Source organism: Thermobia domestica, chromosome 6 (assembly GCF_964235325.1).
Source record: "Thermobia domestica chromosome 6, izTheDome1.hap1.1, whole genome shotgun sequence".
In the NCBI taxonomy this organism is placed as follows: Eukaryota; Metazoa; Arthropoda; class Insecta; order Zygentoma; family Lepismatidae; genus Thermobia; species Thermobia domestica.
Window position 1 is genome coordinate 196,232,593 of NC_137459.1, and position 20,138 is coordinate 196,252,730.

Sequence of the window (20,138 nt, forward strand, 5' to 3'; positions counted from 1 at the left end):
GCCCATTTATCCCCTTGGATGAGGTCCTACTACATTATATAGTTATATGGTTATGTATAGGGGTCTATTTCCTATCATAAGACATGGGTATATTGGTGCACCCCGGGAGGGGTACCTTGGCCCACCCCTTCAATTTTAGAAATTGCCCATTTTACACATTTGGTATAATAGCATAGGACCCTAATATATATTACTATAAATTTGGGTGGTCCACCTCGTTCCCTTTTAGGGGTACCAAATTGCCAAAATTTTAGTACAACCACGTGTTTGGACTTTTGACCTAATTTATCGCCTTTGATGAGGTGTTATTATCCTATATGGTTATATGGGCGTATACAGGGTTCATTACCTTTCATAAAACATGGGTATATTAATGCAATCCGGGAGAGGTACCTTGGCCCACCCCTTAAATTTTGGAAATTGCCCAATTTAAACATTTGGTATAATAGTATAGGACCCTAATATATATTACTATAAACTCGTTCCCGTTTAGGGGTACAAAATTGTCAAAATATAAACGTAAGCAATACGTTGTACCACGTGTTTCGTTTTTTTTACCTAATTTATTCCATTGGATGAAGTCCTATTACCTTATATCGTTATATGGTCACGTATGGGGATTCATTTCCTATCATAAGACATAGGTACATTTGTGCACCCTGGAGGGGTACTTTGGCCCACCCCTTTAATTTTGGAAATTGCCCCTTTTACATGTTTGGTATTATAGTATAGGACCCTAATATAGATTAGTATAAATTTGGATGATTCACCTCGTTTCCTTTCATGGGTACGAAATTGCCAAATTTTAGTACAACCACGTGTTTGGTTTTGGCTCAATTTATCCCCTTGGATGAGGTCCTATTACCTTATATGGTTATATGGCCATGTATGTATTGGTCCATTTCCTATTATAAGACATGTGTACATTGATGCACCCGAGGGAGGGGATTCGGTATCATAGTACATGCCTCAACATGTATCATGATAAATTTGGATGGTCCATCTTGTTCCCTTTCATGGGTAAAAAATTGCTAAAATATAAACATAAGCAATATGTTGTACCATGTGTTTGGTTTCTGGTCCAATTCTTCCCCTTTGATGATGTTCTATTACGTTATATGGTTATATGGACATGTATATGGGTTCATTTCCTATCATAAGACATGGGTACATTGACGCATACTTTAAAAATTTGGGAGGGGTATCTTGGCTCATCCACTCGGTTTTAGAAATTGTTTAATATAAGCATTTGGTATCATAGTACAGGACCTCAATATGTACCACTATAAATTTGGATGGTCCACATCGTTCCCTTTCATGGGTAAAGAACTACCAAAAATCAAATTTTGGAGGTTATTGACCCCGTCTTATAAGGTTTTAACGCGTTATATGGATATGTACAGAGGTTTATTACCTTCATATGTTTATGTTCCCTTTTAAATTTGGGAATTATCAAATAACAAAATTCGGTAAACGTTTTCTAGGACCCATTGGTTTCCCTCTTATGGCCAAATATTCAAAATTTAAAGGTTATTGACCGGCTTTATTATTGAATAAGTACAGGATTTATTACTTTTTTCATAAGACACAGGTGTGTTTGTGTACCAATCTTAAATTTTGGGAGGGGGTACATTTCTTATTGTCATATCAATAATTGGTAATTGTTCTTAGAATTGGGTGGTATCTCTTTCTTTGGGTAAATTATTGTCAAATATGAGTATGATCACGTGATCAGTTATTGACCTATGATGGGATTAGGAGCCCAGGACATTGGTACATTTAAACTTTATAGGATAATTTGAGAATGCGTCATTGGTATTGATTATTACAGCCAAATATAAACGTAAGCAATACGATGTACCACGTGATTGACCTTGATGAGGTAGTGTACAGGGATACATAGCTAACCTTATTGAATCTTATGACTCATAGTCTTAAGGAAATACATGCTACAACACTGGCAAAGTTATTGTTGATGCAATTTGATTGGTGGATCACTATCTTTCGTGCAATCTGATTGGCTGATCACTATCTTTCGTGCAATCTGATTGGTTGCTGATGTTCAAATCTTTGCTGCATTCAGTTTTAAGTTTTGTTTAACATTTAAAAATCTTGGTTTCGTTCAACATTTTGCACTCACTGATAAATATGATCAAAACCGTTTATTTGTTAATCGAATAGTTAAAAACCGGATAAAGTTTGACGGTTAACCGTGAAACGTAAAATTTTTTGTTTGAAAGTTTTTGTTTGAAAACTCTTGTTTCAAATTTGTTTGAATTTTTTTGAAAACCGTTTATTTGTTAATCGAATAGTTAAAAAACCGGATAAAGTTTGACGGTTAACCGTGAAACGTAAAATTTTTAGTTTGAATTTTTTGTTTGAAACTTTGCTTGAAAATTCTTGCTTTCAAATTTTTGTTTGAATTTTTTGTTTCAGAATTTTGTTTGAAATTTCTTTGACAACTTTTGTTTCAAAATTTTTTGTTTAAAAATTTTTCGTTTGAAATTTTTCGTTTCCAATTTTTTTTTCTGTTTCAAGATTTTTGTTTGAAAAAATTTTTTCGTTTCCAAATTTTGTTTCAAATTTTTTGTTTGAAAGTTTTTGTTTGAAAATTTTTTTGTTTGAAATTTTTTTGTTGCAAAATTTTGTTTGAAAATTTTTTGTTTAAAATTTTTTCGTTTGAAATTTTTCGTTTCCAAATTTTTTGTTTGAAATTTTTTGTTTCAAAATTTTGTTTGAATTTTTTTGTTTAAAATTTTTTGTTGAAATTTTTTGTTTGAATTTTTTCGTTTCCAAGTTTTTCCGTTTCAAAAATTTTTTTTTCAAAATTTTGTTTCAAAGATTTTTGTTCGAAATATTTGTTTGTAAACTTTTTTGTTTGAAATTATTGTTTGGAAAATTTTGGTTTGACATCTTTTAAGTTTGTGCACTCATTAGTAAAGAACCGGAACTGTTTAGAACTAAAACCTCTGGCAACATTGTGGTGCACGTCAGAACATGATAATGCAATGACATCGGTTTTGCATCATCGTTCGAGTTAGTATTCATGGTAACGTCATCATGGCTACTTGTCTGCAGTTTCTAAATACGCGTGATGTGATGAAATCATTTACCAAGATTACTGATTTACAACAGAATGTACCTTATAGAATCTTAGCTAGCCAAAAAATCCCTACAAAGTTTGGATTAAGAATCGTAGTGAAGCTTGAAAATGATAAGAATATAATTTTACCAGCAAGATATTTACCCATGGAGGCATCAAAACAAGAAGAACTGCTGCGTTTCTTAAATACTGGATCTGTATCTTTATGTTACAAAGGATTCTTGGGTCGAAGTCATCAGTACACAGCCGGATTCGTCAGCAATTGTGATTCAAACGTCAGCACATTAGACATAGTTGTATGAATTTGGTTGGTCGGCATGACGTCTGTAACTGTGATGAAATCATGAATTCAAACGTCAGCACATTCGACATCAGCAATAACTATAAACCAGCAAATACAGTGTCATCCCACGAAATCATTTGAGCAAGTGCTTTTCAGGAGGAAAGATGTGTACTTCTAACGATAAAGAGTTCATCTTCGCAAGCTATTATCCAATAAACAAAACATGTGATGATTGGTATCAGTGTTAGAACATTTGAACCAGTGATTCGATTGGGCAAAGCAGAACAATTTGGTGTACAACTGACCTGTGAAGAATGGCACGAATCGACCAAATGAACGATGAGCTAAATGTGACCATAGTCAAATTATTAGGCTCAAATCATGAAGTGGTGCTGCGTACAGTCCTCGAAGAGAAGATGGTGCTGTTACGTAAGAAGAGTACATTCCATGTCCCTCGCAATATGGTGTATCTAACGGAAACTGAATGGAACAAATTTATCAGCGTATTTCAGTGTGTGAAACATGCAGTGGAAGTGTGCAACAAAACAAGTATATTCCTTCAAAATGTGTTATGCATATTGTACAACATGTATCTAGATATTGTGATGGTTGTCAACATCGTTCGTGGGTGCATACCTGTATTGATAAACAGTTTATTTGTGATCAAATGGACATTGAGTTTCCACCAATTGATATTGCAATAGATCTTAAAAGACTTCAATTGGAATTAAAATTATATGCTAAAGACAAACTAGTGCACGAAGTTCAAAATACATTGTATCGACAATATCCAGAACCACTATCTGGTATGGATGTATGTGGAGTGTAATAAAATGATCCATTTCAATGAAGTGTTTTTTTTTCATTTCAAGTACAACCCCATGTACTGACGTGCATCACAATGTTGCCAGAGGTTTTAGTTCTAACAGTTCCGGTTCTTTAAAAATTCGAAACAAAAAAAAATTAAACAAAATATTTGGAAACGAAAAATTTCAAACGAAAAAATTTTAAACAAAAAATTTTCAAACAAAATTTTGCAACAAAAAATTTCAAACAAAAAAATTTTCAAACAAAAACTTTCAAACAAAAAATTTGAAACAAAATTTGGAAACGAAAAATTTTTTCAAACAAAAATCTTGAAACAGAAAAAAAATTGGAAACGAAAAATTTTAAACAAAAAAATTGAAACAAAAATTGTCAAAGAAATTTCAAACAAAATTTTGAAACAAAAAAATTCAAACAAAATTTTGAAACAAAAAATTTCGAAACAAAAATTTTTAAACGAAAAATTTCAAACGAAAAAATGTCAAACCAAAGTTTCAAACTTTTTAAATGTTAAAATAAAACTGAATGCAGCAAAGATTTGAACATCAGCAACCAATCAGATTGCACGAAAGATAGTGATCAGCCAATCAGATTGCACGAAAGATAGTGATCCACCAATCAAATTGCATCAACAATAACTTTGCCAGTGTTGTAGCATGTATTTCCTTAAGACTATGAGTCATAAGATTCAATAAGGTTAGCTATGTATCCCTGTACACTACCTCATCAAGGTCAATCACGTGGTACATCGTATTGCTTACGTTTATATTTGGCTGTAATAATCAATACCAATGACGCATTCTCAAATTATCCTATAAAGTTTAAATGTACCAATGTCCTGGGCTCCTAATCCCATCATAGGTCAATAACTGATCACGTGATCATACTCATATTTGACAATAATTTACCCAAAGAAAGAGATACCACCCAATTCTAAGAACAATTACCAATTATTGATATGACAATAAGAAATGTACCCCCTCCCAAAATTTAAGATTGGTACACAAACACACCTGTGTCTTATGAAAAAAGTAATAAATCCTGTACTTATTCAATAATAAAGCCGGTCAATAACCTTTAAATTTTGAATATTTGGCCATAAGAGGGAAACCAATGGGTCCTAGAAAACGTTTACCGAATTTTGTTATTTGATAATTCCCAAATTTAAAAGGGAACATAAACATATGAAGGTAATAAACCTCTGTACATATCCATATAACGCGTTAAAACCTTATAAGACGGGGTCAATAACCTCCAAAATTTGATTTTTGGTAGTTCTTTACCCATGAAAGGGAACGATGTGGACCATCCAAATTTATAGTGGTACATATTGAGGTCCTGTACTATGATACCAAATGCTTATATTAAACAATTTCTAAAACCGAGTGGATGAGCCAAGATACCCCTCCCAAATTTTTAAAGTATGCGTCAATGTACCCATGTCTTATGATAGGAAATGAACCCATATACATGTCCATATAACCATATAACGTAATAGAACATCATCAAAGGGGAAGAATTGGACCAGAAACCAAACACATGGTACAACATATTGCTTATGTTTATATTTTAGCAATTTTTTACCCATGAAAGGGAACAAGATGGACCATCCAAATTTATCATGATACATGTTGAGGCATGTACTATGATACCGAATCCCCTCCCTCGGGTGCATCAATGTACACATGTCTTATAATAGGAAATGGACCAATACATACATGGCCATATAACCATATAAGGTAATAGGACCTCATCCAAGGGGATAAATTGAGCCAAAACCAAACACGTGGTTGTACTAAAATTTGGCAATTTCGTACCCATGAAAGGAAACGAGGTGAATCATCCAAATTTATACTAATCTATATTAGGGTCCTATACTATAATACCAAACATGTAAAAGGGGCAATTTCCAAAATTAAAGGGGTGGGCCAAAGTACCCCTCCAGGGTGCACAAATGTACCTATGTCTTATGATAGGAAATGAATCCCCATACGTGACCATATAACGATATAAGGTAATAGGACTTCATCCAATGGAATAAATTAGGTAAAAAAAACGAAACACGTGGTACAACGTATTGCTTACGTTTATATTTTGACAATTTTGTACCCCTAAACGGGAACGAGTTTATAGTAATATATATTAGGGTCCTATACTATTATACCAAATGTTTAAATTGGGCAATTTCCAAAATTTAAGGGGTGGGCCAAGGTACCTCTCCCGGATTGCATTAATATACCCATGTTTTATGAAAGGTAATGAACCCTGTATACGCCCATATAACCATATAGGATAATAACACCTCATCAAAGGCGATAAATTAGGTCAAAAGTCCAAACACGTGGTTGTACTAAAATTTTGGCAATTTGGTACCCCTAAAAGGGAACGAGGTGGACCACCCAAATTTATAGTAATATATATTAGGGTCCTATGCTATTATACCAAATGTGTAAAATGGGCAATTTCTAAAATTGAAGGGGTGGGCCAAGGTACCCCTCCCGGGGTGCACCAATATACCCATGTCTTATGATAGGAAATAGACCCCTATACATAACCATATAACTATATAATGTAGTAGGACCTCATCCAAGGGGATAAATGGGCCAAAAGAACAAACACGTGGTACAACGTATTGCTTACGTTTATATTTTTGACAATTTTATACCCCTAAAAGGGAACGAGGTGGACCATCCAAATTTATCATAATACATATTAGGGTCCTATACTATAATACCCAATGTTTAAATTGGTCAATTTCCAAAATTTAAGGGGTGGGCCAAGGTACCCCTCCCGGGGTGCATTAATGTACCCATGTCTTATGAAAGGTAATGGACACCTGTATACGCCCATATAACCATATAAGGTAATAGGACCTCATCAACGGGGATAAAATCGACCAAAATCCAAACACGTGGTACTACGTATTGCTTACGTTTATATTTTGGCAATTTTGTACCCCCTAAAAGGGAACGAGGTGGACCATCCAAATTTATCATAATACATATTAGGGTCCTGTACTATAATACCAAATGTTGAAATTGGGCAATTTCCAAAATTGAAGGGGTGGGCCAAGGTACCCCTCCCAAATTTTTAAAGGGGTGCACCAATGTACCCATATCTTATGAAAGATAATAGACTCCTGTATACGCTCATATAACTATATAGGGTAATAACACCTCATCAAAGGGGATAAATTACGTCAAAAACCCCCGAAATTTGAATTTTTGGCAATTTTTTACCCATGAAAGGGAACGACATAGACACCCAATACTGATAGAGGTACATACTATGGTCCTAGGCTACCACACCAAATTTTTAGATTTGGCAATTTCCAAAATTTAAGGGGTGGGCCAAGGTACTCTTCCCAAATTTTTCAAGGGGTGCACCAATGTACCCATGTCTTATGATAGATAATGGACCCCTATACATGACCATATAACTATATAAGGTAATAGGACCTCATCCAAGGAGATAAATTAGGTCGAAAACCAAACACGTGGTATAACGTATTGCTTACGTTTATATTTTGACAATTTTGTACCCCTAGAAGGAAACAAGGTGGACCGCCCAAATTTATCACGATACATATTAGGGTCCTATACTATAATACCCAATGTTTAAATTGGGCAATTTCCAAAATTTAAGGGGTGGGCCAAGGTACCCCTCCCAAAAATTTAAAGGGGTGCATTAATATACCCATATGTTATGAAAGGTAATGGACCCCTGTATACGCTCATATAACTATATAGGGTAATAACACCTCATCAAAGGGGATAAATTAGGTCAAAAAACCCCAAAATTTGAATTTTTGGCAATTTTTTACCCATGAAAGGGAACGACATAGACACCCAATACTGATAGAGGTACATACTATGGTCCTAGGCTACCACACCAAATTTTTAGATTTGGCAATTTCCGAAATTTAAGGGGGGTGGTCCTATGTACCCCTGCCAAAATTTAGGGGGTGGGCCAAGGTACCCCTGCCAAAATTTAGAGGGGGTGGTCCTAAGTACCCCTAGGTCATTGACCCTGGGCCAGGTCATTGACCTTTCACCCTGGTCGTAAAAGAGAGTGAGGATGAGTCATTCGGGCATACGCGGGGGCCTACTACTCTCGTGGAATATAGTGAATATTTTTAAAGGTAAATACACCGGGGTACAAATAAATCCTATGCTGGTATTGTCTTTCTTTCTTATAAAGTAAGATGAGTGAAATGTAAAGAGACATTCTGCTGGGGGAGAAAAGGTTTGTCCCACTCCCAAATGGATAGAATACACGAGCCATTGGTTCCGATAGTGCATATGGTACCTCACCCTTAATCTGAGGTAGACAGGGCTGGAATTGTTTCCTTTCATTGGTTTCCAGGGGTTCTCAGATCATGAGTTGTACTCTGACGGAATGCAGTCATACCGTGGAATTGTCATACTGGTACACTGCGATATCGGGACGCCTCCTAGCACCAAAAAGGGGTGTATAAGCATGCTTTACAACGCTTCGGTGGTAACATTGAAGATTCTGGTAGATTTCCAATTACTAGGGGACTTCCCTCTACCAGCAAATATAACTGGAAGATGGATTTTTGTCCAAGAACCTCTCCTTCTACATTGGGGAGGGACAGTGTGTGTAATCTTCAAGGTGAAGCAATATTTTAAAATACGCTATATCGATTCAACGTACCATGAAATAATAAAACTCTTAATTCTATTGCACCTCGAGGCATGGTTCAAATTACGAAATTTCATGCTTTGCCTGTTTCTAGTTATTTTATACAGCAAAAAATTATCTAAAAGCAGAAACAGACAGTTACCATTGTTATAAATAATAATAATAATAATAATAATAATAATAATAATAATAATAATAATAATAATAATAATAATAATAATAATAATAATAATAATAATAAATTAGAGACGCAGATTTGTAAGAAATACTGAAAAAGAGGGGTAACTTAATCGAAGACGAAAAATTAGTTATATAGAGGGTGTTACTAAAATGACAAGCACGTTACTACCCATCATGTAAGTGAACTTCGAAAGAAAACTAAAGTATCTGAAAAAACGAACATACGGGAAAATGCACCCTTCCGAAGTTAGACGCTGCCTGAAGCTTGGAAAATGAACTTTAAATAGCATAGGTCGAAATCAGTGGAACTCATCAGAAGCAATCAGGGAATTACTTATGAACTAGCACAGGCTCTACCTAAATGTCCATACTTTAGAATCCTGCTGCACAGTACCTACGCAACTAATTTTATAAAATATGAGAATCCAGGCCCCTTCAGTAAAATAATTCCCTAGCTTTATAGGTGAAGGAAAAAAGTGTCTTTATCTCCTCACATTCAGAAGTCAGTCTCTATGCTAACAATATAACTCCTAGTCAAACAACATCGAAAAGTAAAAGTGGACGGAAGAGAAGTCTCAGTGACAGGACTCGCAGGGCACTCAAGAGAAAAATGAAATGAAATCTTTGAGGTTTACATACCACGGTTGTGTCAGCTAGGCTAAAGGAGACGGTGATGATGAGAAATGAATGAAATGGTGGAATGAAGAAAGTGAGAGGAAACGGGAGAGCCCCAGGGAAACCCACGCATACGGTGTTTGTCCACCACAAAGCTCACCTGGCACGAGCTGGGATCGAACCTGGGGCTCCATGCACCAGAGGTGAACGCTCTACCACTGAGGGCACTGAAGAGAATTCTCATCAAAGATTGAAGGGTGAATGCATCAAAAGTGAGTGTGGGACTCAATCAGCAATTGTAACAGCCTATTGTGACAATCACAGTTCGATATAAGGTACATAACCTGAACACGCGTGATCAAGTTGAAACTTGCAAACTCTGACCACCACCACCATGCTTCGATCAACGTGATGAAAAATGTCCCATAAAGATGTAAAGTGGACCGCTGATGATTGCAAACTCAAAATATGATCCGATGAGTCCTCTTTCATCTCACTTCCAACAGCATGTCATACCTGTGTATGGCGGACGCCCGAAGGATCTTATGCTCCGAGCTGCTTCCTCCCTTTCGTGAAATACTGCGGCGAATCTGTGATGCTATGCGCCGCAATTTCTTTTTATTCCATGGGTCCTATGATTACACAATGCATTATTTCCAGTTATCGTGTGAACATTTTACGTGGTCACATGCATCCTTTGGTCCAGATGTTGTTTCCGGCCAATCACTCATTTTTTTACGATGATAATATGTCAATTCAGGCTACTGGATTTGTTAACACAAGTTTCGTGAATATTGGGATGAAAAACACCTTCCCTGGTTCGCACAATCTGGAGATCTCAACAAGGACTCAAATCTACGACTGACCTGATTTTCGATAGCCAGCCTAAAGCCTTAAGTAACACAGAATCTACGACATAAATTCGTTCTACTTGCCTGTTAACACTGTCATTACTTCTCCTGACAGTAGTGACATTATTTTTAATTATGTCATGTGAATGCAAGTGCAGCACTTTTACTATACTCGTTATCTTTTCTCATACACTTTCTACCATATCGGTAATTGCGATTCTTCCAATCTAATTTACACTCTTAAATATACCCAGTGTTCAGGCAATACATTGGCAGAAACCAACAATTCCGTTTGCAATATTCATCAACAATTACCAGTACTCCTGCCCCATCCATCTCTACAACAGTACATTTGACCACACATTCCGCGTAATTATTCTGAACATCCTTCCCCCGGACTCATCCATATTTCTCAAAAAGGGAGAAAAAGACTTATTACCATCCTGACAGCGAACTACACCCTAGTCTTAACTATCTGTAATACTCTACAGCAGTACATTCACTCCGTTTCCCACAAATTTATTTTATATTTGCCAGTTTCTCCTAGTTTTGTTATTATTCTAATATGATACCTACCAGGACATTTCTCAACTCTTTGTTGTCTTTTTTTTTTTCTGCCTAGTTCTTCCTCTCCCTATCTGATGAAGTGATTTAACGTAAGTTGTGATATAAATACGAGCCGCATTCAGAAAGTATGTTTTCTATAGCGGTAAACATAAAGAAGTAACAATGCCCTTGAAACATCTATTGTCACAGATACAGAACAGGTAACACTACTTTTCAATATATTCCTCACTCGAATTCAAACACTTATACTGACAGATTAACTTTTGTATTCCTCAGAAATAATTAAATCAAAACAGTACAGGTTAAGCAACAATTAAATCGTCACAATATATTACTGGAGTAACACACACATATTAATGTTAAAATCTAAAAACGGATGGCCCTTAGATTATTTTGAAATAATAGTTTTTTAGTTGTAATTAAATCCTCACATAATAATATAAATCGAGAAATTGCCTGCACGATAGTGACATATGTTAGCGTGACTTTATTATTAGGAATTAGCGTGGTGTACTTAGAGGCTTGCGATTTACAAACACAATTATTTCGAATAGAACGCCTAATTTAAAATTGAGTTTTATTTTCATAGTTGCTTATATTATCTATTTGCAGAACGTTGACGAAGTTCTCTCATCATGCAGCTGTTACGATTTGGTAGAAACAGATACGAAGTTTTGTTTCTGTGCAAACAGTACATTCTGAGTGTACATACTAGTTATTTCACTCATTATCTGATTATTAGACATTATTCCAAGTACACCATATGAATCATGAACAGCCACTTCTTTCGCTTGAAATTTTCAGAGCTACGAGAGACCTGTGAATGTTAGTTGAATTTGCACATCGGCATTCCGTTAAAAACTAGGAAGCTGCATATGATTAAAGTCAAGGTGGAACAAAATTACTCCAAATTAATACAATTTTAATTTCGATCAGGTAACATTGTAATAAGGTAAGTAAAATAAATGTCATTAACTGCACTGTTTCGAGTCCTCCTCGCTGCTTAAGTGGCTACCGCGTGTGTCTCTGGTGCTCGTGGTCCCGGGTTAGATTCCCAGTGGGAAAGCACAAAAATTTAGTTTCATAATCGTTCACTTTCATTAATCATGCATATCTTTTAGGCTAAAGGGCATAAGCGTTAAAAAAAATCATTTATTACGATAATTACTTTCAGTTTCGAAAATGATTAGCAGACTTCCTTCCAAATTTTAGTTTCCCAGGTATGATAAATCTTTTTATGATTAAAGTTTTGAATTTTTGTACTACAGGTTCTTCTCCCCTTTCTCTCTCTCTCTCTCTCTCTCTTTTAAGTATTTTTATTATTATTATTAAACAACATAAGCATTTAGTTTAGCCGAAAACGGATGAAGATTTAAATACTTAACTAATATAGAGAAACAAATACCACTGTCAAAATATACATACTCATTTCGCCCGGTTACAGACAAGATTAATGGAAAATTTTAAACGGTGTACAAATCTCTGGTTTCTGGTTTGGGAAACTTGCTGACGTGATTTAGAATTCACTTGAGTTAAGAAACTTCTCCACCTGAAAGTCGCTATCAATCCAACGGTTCACTCTCGTGTCCCGTAAGACCCTTCTTATGTCTGTCAATACTGAATTATAGGAATGTGGGGGAATACCGCGCCGAAGCGTACGTCAGAACTGAAAAGCACAGCAACGGTGGAAACATGTGCCTCACACTTGTAGTGAGTGATAGAAACCATCAAAATATCACGCCAGTGCAGTCTTATTTCTCTAGTGAAAGTTTTCAAGAAAACTGACTTTTATCTAATTCTTCGCTGAGAAGACGTGACGCGTGGGTGAAAACTTGTAAACTTTTATTGTATAATCTTGTTATAGCATTAAAACTTATATATCAAAAATTAATATCACATATTTTTGTTTCCTGTAAAATCTAAAAGATCTTTGACAAATCAAGTTATATTCAACAAACGACAGGAAAGAGAAAGGGCAGTCGTTGTAGAGTAATTTCACGCAGTATTGACCAAACAGCCTAGCCATGCACAGTGGATAGCAGAAGATTTTTAACAATTACAAATTACAAGTATAAAAATAAACTGAAGATTTGTCCTATAAAACAATCCAAATGCCATTTCATGAAAATTTCATTTTTAATGAGACTCATCTTTTCAAGAGCAGCTGATTCTAAGGACAGACGAAAAACTTTTGTGTGATGATGATGAACTGGATGGTGCTAACATATCAAGCACTGAAAATTTATGCATTATCTCTAACGATTTCGAAAAAGATTAAGAGCTGTGATATCATAGTGTGCTTTGTTCAAACTAATACAGTGGTGGAAGACTCTCCAGAAAATTATACATGTGACTTCGTATGGAATAAACTTAAATGGATTGAAGTGAATTATCTGATTGTTATATGCAAACGTATTTTCTTACACGTCTTTTACATTGAATATTATATATATATATACTTTAATCTAGGAAACTTATATTAAGTTTCTTAATGTATACTCTTACTTATCTAAGTGAAAATAGTTTTCTTGATGCAGTGCATTTCAAGAATGTATTCTCATTTCCATATTATAGTTTCAAAGTAACTCACAGTTGTAAGAATAGATGTGTGTTTCAATACAATGTCACCTTCAACCATAGCTACTGATGTGTATGCAATTCTTTCCAAATGCGCGACATTACTCACCGGTGTGCGCTGTATTACATGCATGCGCGAATAATTTCGCGGAATGTGATATCTTTAGTTTTTCCATTATTACTTTTATCCATATATAATTACAAAATTTTACTCTTCGTACAAACAGAAATGAACACAAAATATATGATGAAATTCTGAGCTTCATACGTCACAAAGTAGTATCACACTTTTGGGTCATTCTTAGGTGCGCGCCATTCCCGCACATTTCTCTATCAATACATCTCCTCATACATTTGGAATAGGATTTTAAAACTTACGCACTTAAATGCGAGGTTCGTATTGTTTATTTAAAAAACCCAGATGTCAAATTTTATGACTTTTTATGTCCAACAATTGGAAAGCAACATACAATAAGAGTAGAGTTTGTGATTAGAGGCTCGATCCTCCGCCCACGAGAAAATAAACCTCATATACTTCTTTCTCTGTTATACTCTGGTCAACAGAATATATGACGCATTTTGCAAATCTATACTTATTTATGATATCCTCGGGTAGATGAGTAAAGAAGAGTTATCTAGCTACGAAGAAAGCCAACATTCTTCCGCCATAGTGGTGTATGTCATATCGCCACTAGTTGCGAAGAAACTTTTTTGTGTATCCCGAGGTATCGCGTGATTTGGTCTGGAAAGAGATTACCTTTCATACTTTACATACCTACCCGAGAACTGTGAATTTAGTTAACGCTCTATTTCTTTTAAATAGAAGCATGGTCTGCTCACCCCTTCAAATAAGATATTCCTGACGTTTACCGAAATATGTTGTTTCATCAGATGACTTATAAATCACAGTTAAAAAATCCGAGCACTTCGGATCCCAATTTTTGCAACAAGCCTCGGTGCCCAAAAATAGTGTTAAATTTCAACCAATCAATCATTGCAAATGATCAAAATAAACATATATTACTAGTTTCTCGTTCTTCCCGAAGCATTTCAGGGTGAATCAAAAACCCATGCAAATAAATGTGATATTCGTCTACTGTGTATAAAAAGAAAACCATATGAATGTGTATACTTCTTGTACACTTAATGATTTAAGAAAACTTCCCTCCTGCATCTGCATATAAAACTCGTAAAAGTAAATATTTATATTTCCTGCAACAAGAACTGCCCTTACAAATATCGAGCCTTTAAAACCAACGATTAATAACAAACATGTGATACTAATAAAAATTTTCATTATAAAAACATTTTACATACACCTTATTACAGCTTTTGTACTATTGGTCATACCTATAAGACTCAAGGTTTTATTAAAACTAGTCCAAACATATATAGGGTAATTACAAATGATTCATCGGGTTTTAAAGTGAAATATGTTGTATTAACACAATATGTTTGTACTAATGATGAAACGAAAGAATATATTTGAAAGTTTAATTTCTCATATTCGTACTCTTGGTTTGTGCAGCAGATGGCAGAACAAGACTAGTTTCCAAAATGGCTTTTATGCAGCTGTTTTTCTGTTGTCACTGTACAGCATGCATTCTTTAGATAGTTTGCATTGAACAGCCAGGTCACCAAAGCATTTTGAGATGGTATCTAAAGTGGACCACTTGATGAGGCACCGCCATGTTGGCACATTGAAAACACTCTTTCACTGTTGAAGTCGGTGTTCTTTCACTCAGACCACATGGTCTACTGAGTCTCAGTTTACTCATGCACTTTTTCACTTTTTGTGTATCATTGAATTCGCATCTATATACGAGCTAGTGTGTTAAAAATCAGCTGCTTCCTCCATTCGTTAGTACAACATTTATAACCACCCTATATGCATGTTATACAAGAACAATAATATTCAACCCGTCGGATTCTTTGTAATAATACAGATGTACAAGGTGCGACAAAAAAATGTAGCCGTATTACAAAAAATAATTAAGATAATGCATATTGTTTTTGCAAGGATAAACTGCCATACTTCCCCTACCTAGTACAGTTAACTGAACTCACCCGACCCAGCCATTCGCGAGGTAAGCGGTAGAATGAACACGTGTGTAAGTGCGTTAGCGGAAAATCACGAGCGTGAAAGTAAGAGAACAAAGGATAAACATAAAGTTTCTCGTGAAATTCGAAAATCTGGCACTGAAACATTTCAAATATTGAAGGAAGTTTATAATGAAGTCCCGCATGTCAAGGACACAAGTGTTCGAGTGGCACAAAAGGTTTTTGGAGGATAGGGCAAGCTGTGATGATGATGAACGAATAGGCCGCCAGCGTTCTTCTGTAACTGAAAGAAATATCGAAAATGTCCGTCGCATTGTGAGAAATGACTGCATATTGAGTGTTAGTGCAATTGCTGAGGCTGTGAACTTGGATGGAGAGTCAGTTAGACGCATCTTAACGGAAAAATTGGGAAGGCGAAAAATTTGTGCAATGCATCCGCTCACAAGTCCCTATCCGTACAGCAATTTTTGGTTCGAAAAAACATTGCAGTGTTAGAACACCCGCCGTACTCACCTGATTTGGCACCTTGTTTTGTTTTTCTTCCCGAAAATCAAATCTGAATTGAAAGGAACACATTCCACCTCCGTTAATGAGGTTATTAAAGAAACGGAAAACGTACTAAAGACCCTTACAGAACATTACTTACAGGGATGTTACATATAATGGCAGCAGCAAATGAAGTATATTGAAGCAGAGGGGGACTACATTGAAGGTGACACCACCGATAGGAACCACAGCCTTTTTTTTTTTTTGTGTGTGTGTGTGTGTGTGTGTGTGTGTCGCACCTCGTACACAAATTTATTTATTTTTTCTACCGTACCTGTTGAGCAAAGAATATGTTGTTAACGACATCTTCATCTTTGACGAATGTTTCACTCTGATCAACTATTTTACGCCTTGATCTTCGCTCTTCTATCCACCGGAACAAGAATATAAAGCCATACACAGGCCCTTCAATCGATTTCTGCAGGTCATATATTTCCTCTACTTGAACACCTTTCACACCGAAGTCTTCTAACAGCAGAGTAAACAGCCCTGTAAAAAATAATAAGATCATCATCATCATCTCTACTTCTTTAGTGTCAAAAAGTTCTTGCAAGGGAATAAGTCTTAAAAGGATCTCATTTAATAAAGGTATTGAAAAATGGTGAGGGACACAGATTGTATTTCCTGTTCGTTGATATATTTTATTCTAAAACGAGTGTTTAGAACATCTTTCTTCTATTTCAACCTCTGAAGCCGGTAGCCCGAGAAAGAACTCGCCCTTGGAAATCCGATCTACTAACGAAAACATGGGTCCGACTCGACAGTTTCAAAGAATGGTTATCCCTCTGTTATCATTTCGTCTTTCGTAAAACAATTGGATACATGTACAATCTTGAGACAAAGCTAGTAATCTTGGAAATTAAAGTATTGCCACAGAGTTAAATAAGTGGCTATTTAAATGTCAATTTGTAGGTCTAAGGAGACAAATTTCAGAAAAACTGAAATCGTACCTAATATATATATATATATATTTGATTCGATTAAGGCTGAAACAGTTATATTTTGCCGGCATCACTTATATTTTTAGTCGGCGTATATTATTTCAGTTACATAACCGGTAATGTGGAAATAAGTAAAAACAATGCACGTTAAGAAATATTTTTTCAAGTGATTTATTGAACAATTGTATCTGGTCTTCAGTTTAAGTGGGAAAACATTATAAGTGAGGAGAACCTGAGTACATTAGCACATCTAGTAGTAGGTTAAAGGAAAATCTAAATTACAAATCAGTAATTTTAACGAAGGGATTTTATTTAAAGTTAGAGCACAGATACAGTTCTAGAGGGTTCACACTGAAATTCCAGCACTGATTTCCCTGAATTTCTATGCCAAAGTATTTTTTTTTTTTTTTTTTTTGACCCGCGATCTTGCAAACATTGTTGTTTAAGGTTACATTATATTTTTCTTTTTTCCTTTTTTTAATCGACCTTCACCATCCCTATAGGCGCCCAATTATCTCCTTTTTATTCTTGAAATACAGTATAAATTTACTTTCTTACTCTAATACTTGTGAGCCAAACGTCCTGTATTTGGAATATAATAAAACACTAGTACCAAACAATAAATTAAAATAACTTCTTATCGGTTTAATCATCAGTGAGGAATTTCTAAGGACGCGCCAACAAAGCCAAAGGGAAGCTCTTTTCTTACTAGTCGATTGCTCTCCCTCTGAATGAACGAATCACTGCACTTGCAGAAATACTTAAATCTCATCGATCACCTTCGCAGTTATTTGAAACCTTGTATTGTGTAGTAGTGTTGCTAAATAAGAATGACTAAAGAGAAAAGCACGAGTTCAGTCTTACACAATGGACTAAAGAATAGTAAAGCATATCCACGGACGGAAAGACTTCTGCGAAGTATGTAGCAGAGAAATACGCTGTGAGAAAAAGCTTCAAGTTGTGCAACATATTAAGACAGATATGCATATAAAGAACGAACATAGTGTTACATCTAAGCATCAAATAATAGAGAAAGCATTTAGTGGAAATAAAACTGAAGGACGCCGCCAAGAACCATTTTTCAAAGTTGTGTAAAGGATTTATTGCAACAGAAAAACCGATGAATCAACATTAAGAAAAAATTATGTTGAACTTTATTCTGAGGCTTTATAGTACATCAGAGCCGATAAAGGCACTTCTCCGTTCTGGATGGCAGTAGACAAAGCTACTGATTTCTGTAGTAGACAGATCGCAAATATTGGAAAACTACATCCAGATGAACCAGGATCACCTCAATTGACTTTGACCAGATAATTGAAAAAGAAAGCTATTCAATCGTTGCCTGAGTCATTTATGGTTTGCGTATCACCAGATGGTCAGAAAGAGAACAAATTTCTGATATTGCTAACAGATTCAGCTCCTTACATACTCAAAACTGAAGATGTTTTAAAATATTTAATACTAAGCTGATTCAAGTAACACGTACCGGTATTGTTCATGGAATTCATAAAATTGCAGAAGAAATACGAGGTCAATTTCCAAATGTTAACCAACTTATCTCTTCTGTAAAAAAAAAAAAAAAAATGTATTTGTAAAAGCACCTTCCAGAGTGGTTTCATTTAGAGAACTAGCACGGTGGAAAACATGGATCGAAGGAGCACTGCATTACAGCCAACATTTACAAGATATCAAAAGAGTACTAGACTGTTTCGACCTACAAGAAGTAGATGAAAACAAGAAGCAAGGAATGCATGCAGCGCTGACAATATTCAGTCCGATATAGTCTTTATTAGTGCTGATTTTCGGTCATTACCAAGACGATCACTCGTTTAGAATAACAAGGATTGTGGCTTTCGACATCACTGGAGCTCTTTGCGAGCTCTTGCTCTAAAACAAATCGCACTTGGGCAAGTTGGAATAACTTTTGAAAAAAGGCAGCATCAGTAATAAGAAACCCAGAACTGAAATTCTTGCAGAATGTAAATGGAATACTAAGTGTTGTATCAACTCAAGTTTTTGAAGAACACACTGCTGATGAAATAGCATAACTAAAATTCTACTCAGTTACAAATTAAGACAATGAAAGATAGTTTTCCAGTTATAAAATCATACTTTCAGACAAACGCAGAATTTTTCTTCCAGAAAACACTGAAAAACACATTGGACTTTATTGCAACGATCAAAATATGCAGAAGTAAAATGTATTCTGAGCAGCATATTTGAAGCGCTGAAATAGATGTGGATTTAGTTCTTTATTTGCTTAGCTTATACCGTCAGTTGTGGTGACTTTCGCATACACTCCATGCATACTTTTATTCATAACTTTTTCAATGATAAAAGTATGTATTGTTTGTGAATAAAACTCCAATTGACCAAAGCAGTGTATATATTTTAACATTATTTTTTTGTGTTACAGTTTCGGCTATGTAACATAGCCTTCCTCAGAAACATTATTGATTATATATATATATATATATATATATATATATATATATTAGGGTGGTCCTTAATTTTTGATTTCCTAATTTCTTTGGACTCACCCCCTAAAATGGTTCCATATGGGACTAAATTAAGGAAGGAGAAAAATTAACTTCATTGAATAATATTAAATGGTGCCCCAAGCGACCTAAAATTTTGAATCCGATTACAGTACATAGTATATGGGAAAAATCTGGAATAAAATCTTGTAATTTAGAAACGGCTTAAGGGAACACAAAAATACCCTGGATAATGGAACTAGAGGAAGAAACACATCTAATATTGTATTGTCACAGCGGCCATCTTGAAGTCCGCCATCTTGGATTCAGATCAAAATTTTCAAATAGGAAGAGGGTCATGTGACATATCTTTTTGAGGTGGTGTTTCACCAGAAACACAAATTTGGCACTATTTTAAAGATAGCCTTAGTCATCTAAGAATTATTA

The 20,138-nt window shown here is 35.3% G+C and overlaps 1 protein-coding gene across 1 annotated transcript in view; it reads right to left on the reverse strand.

The window, feature by feature from the left end:
• caly (ubiquitin carboxyl-terminal hydrolase calypso) overlaps positions 1-20,138 on the reverse strand; it is a 218,206-nt gene that overhangs the window by 170,595 nt on the left and 27,473 nt on the right. Inside the window, exon 2 of the mRNA XM_081762552.1 lies at positions 16,548-16,762. Within this exon, the coding sequence (XP_081618678.1) occupies positions 16,548-16,762 (215 nt within the window). The remainder of the gene's footprint in view (positions 1-16,547; positions 16,763-20,138) is intronic.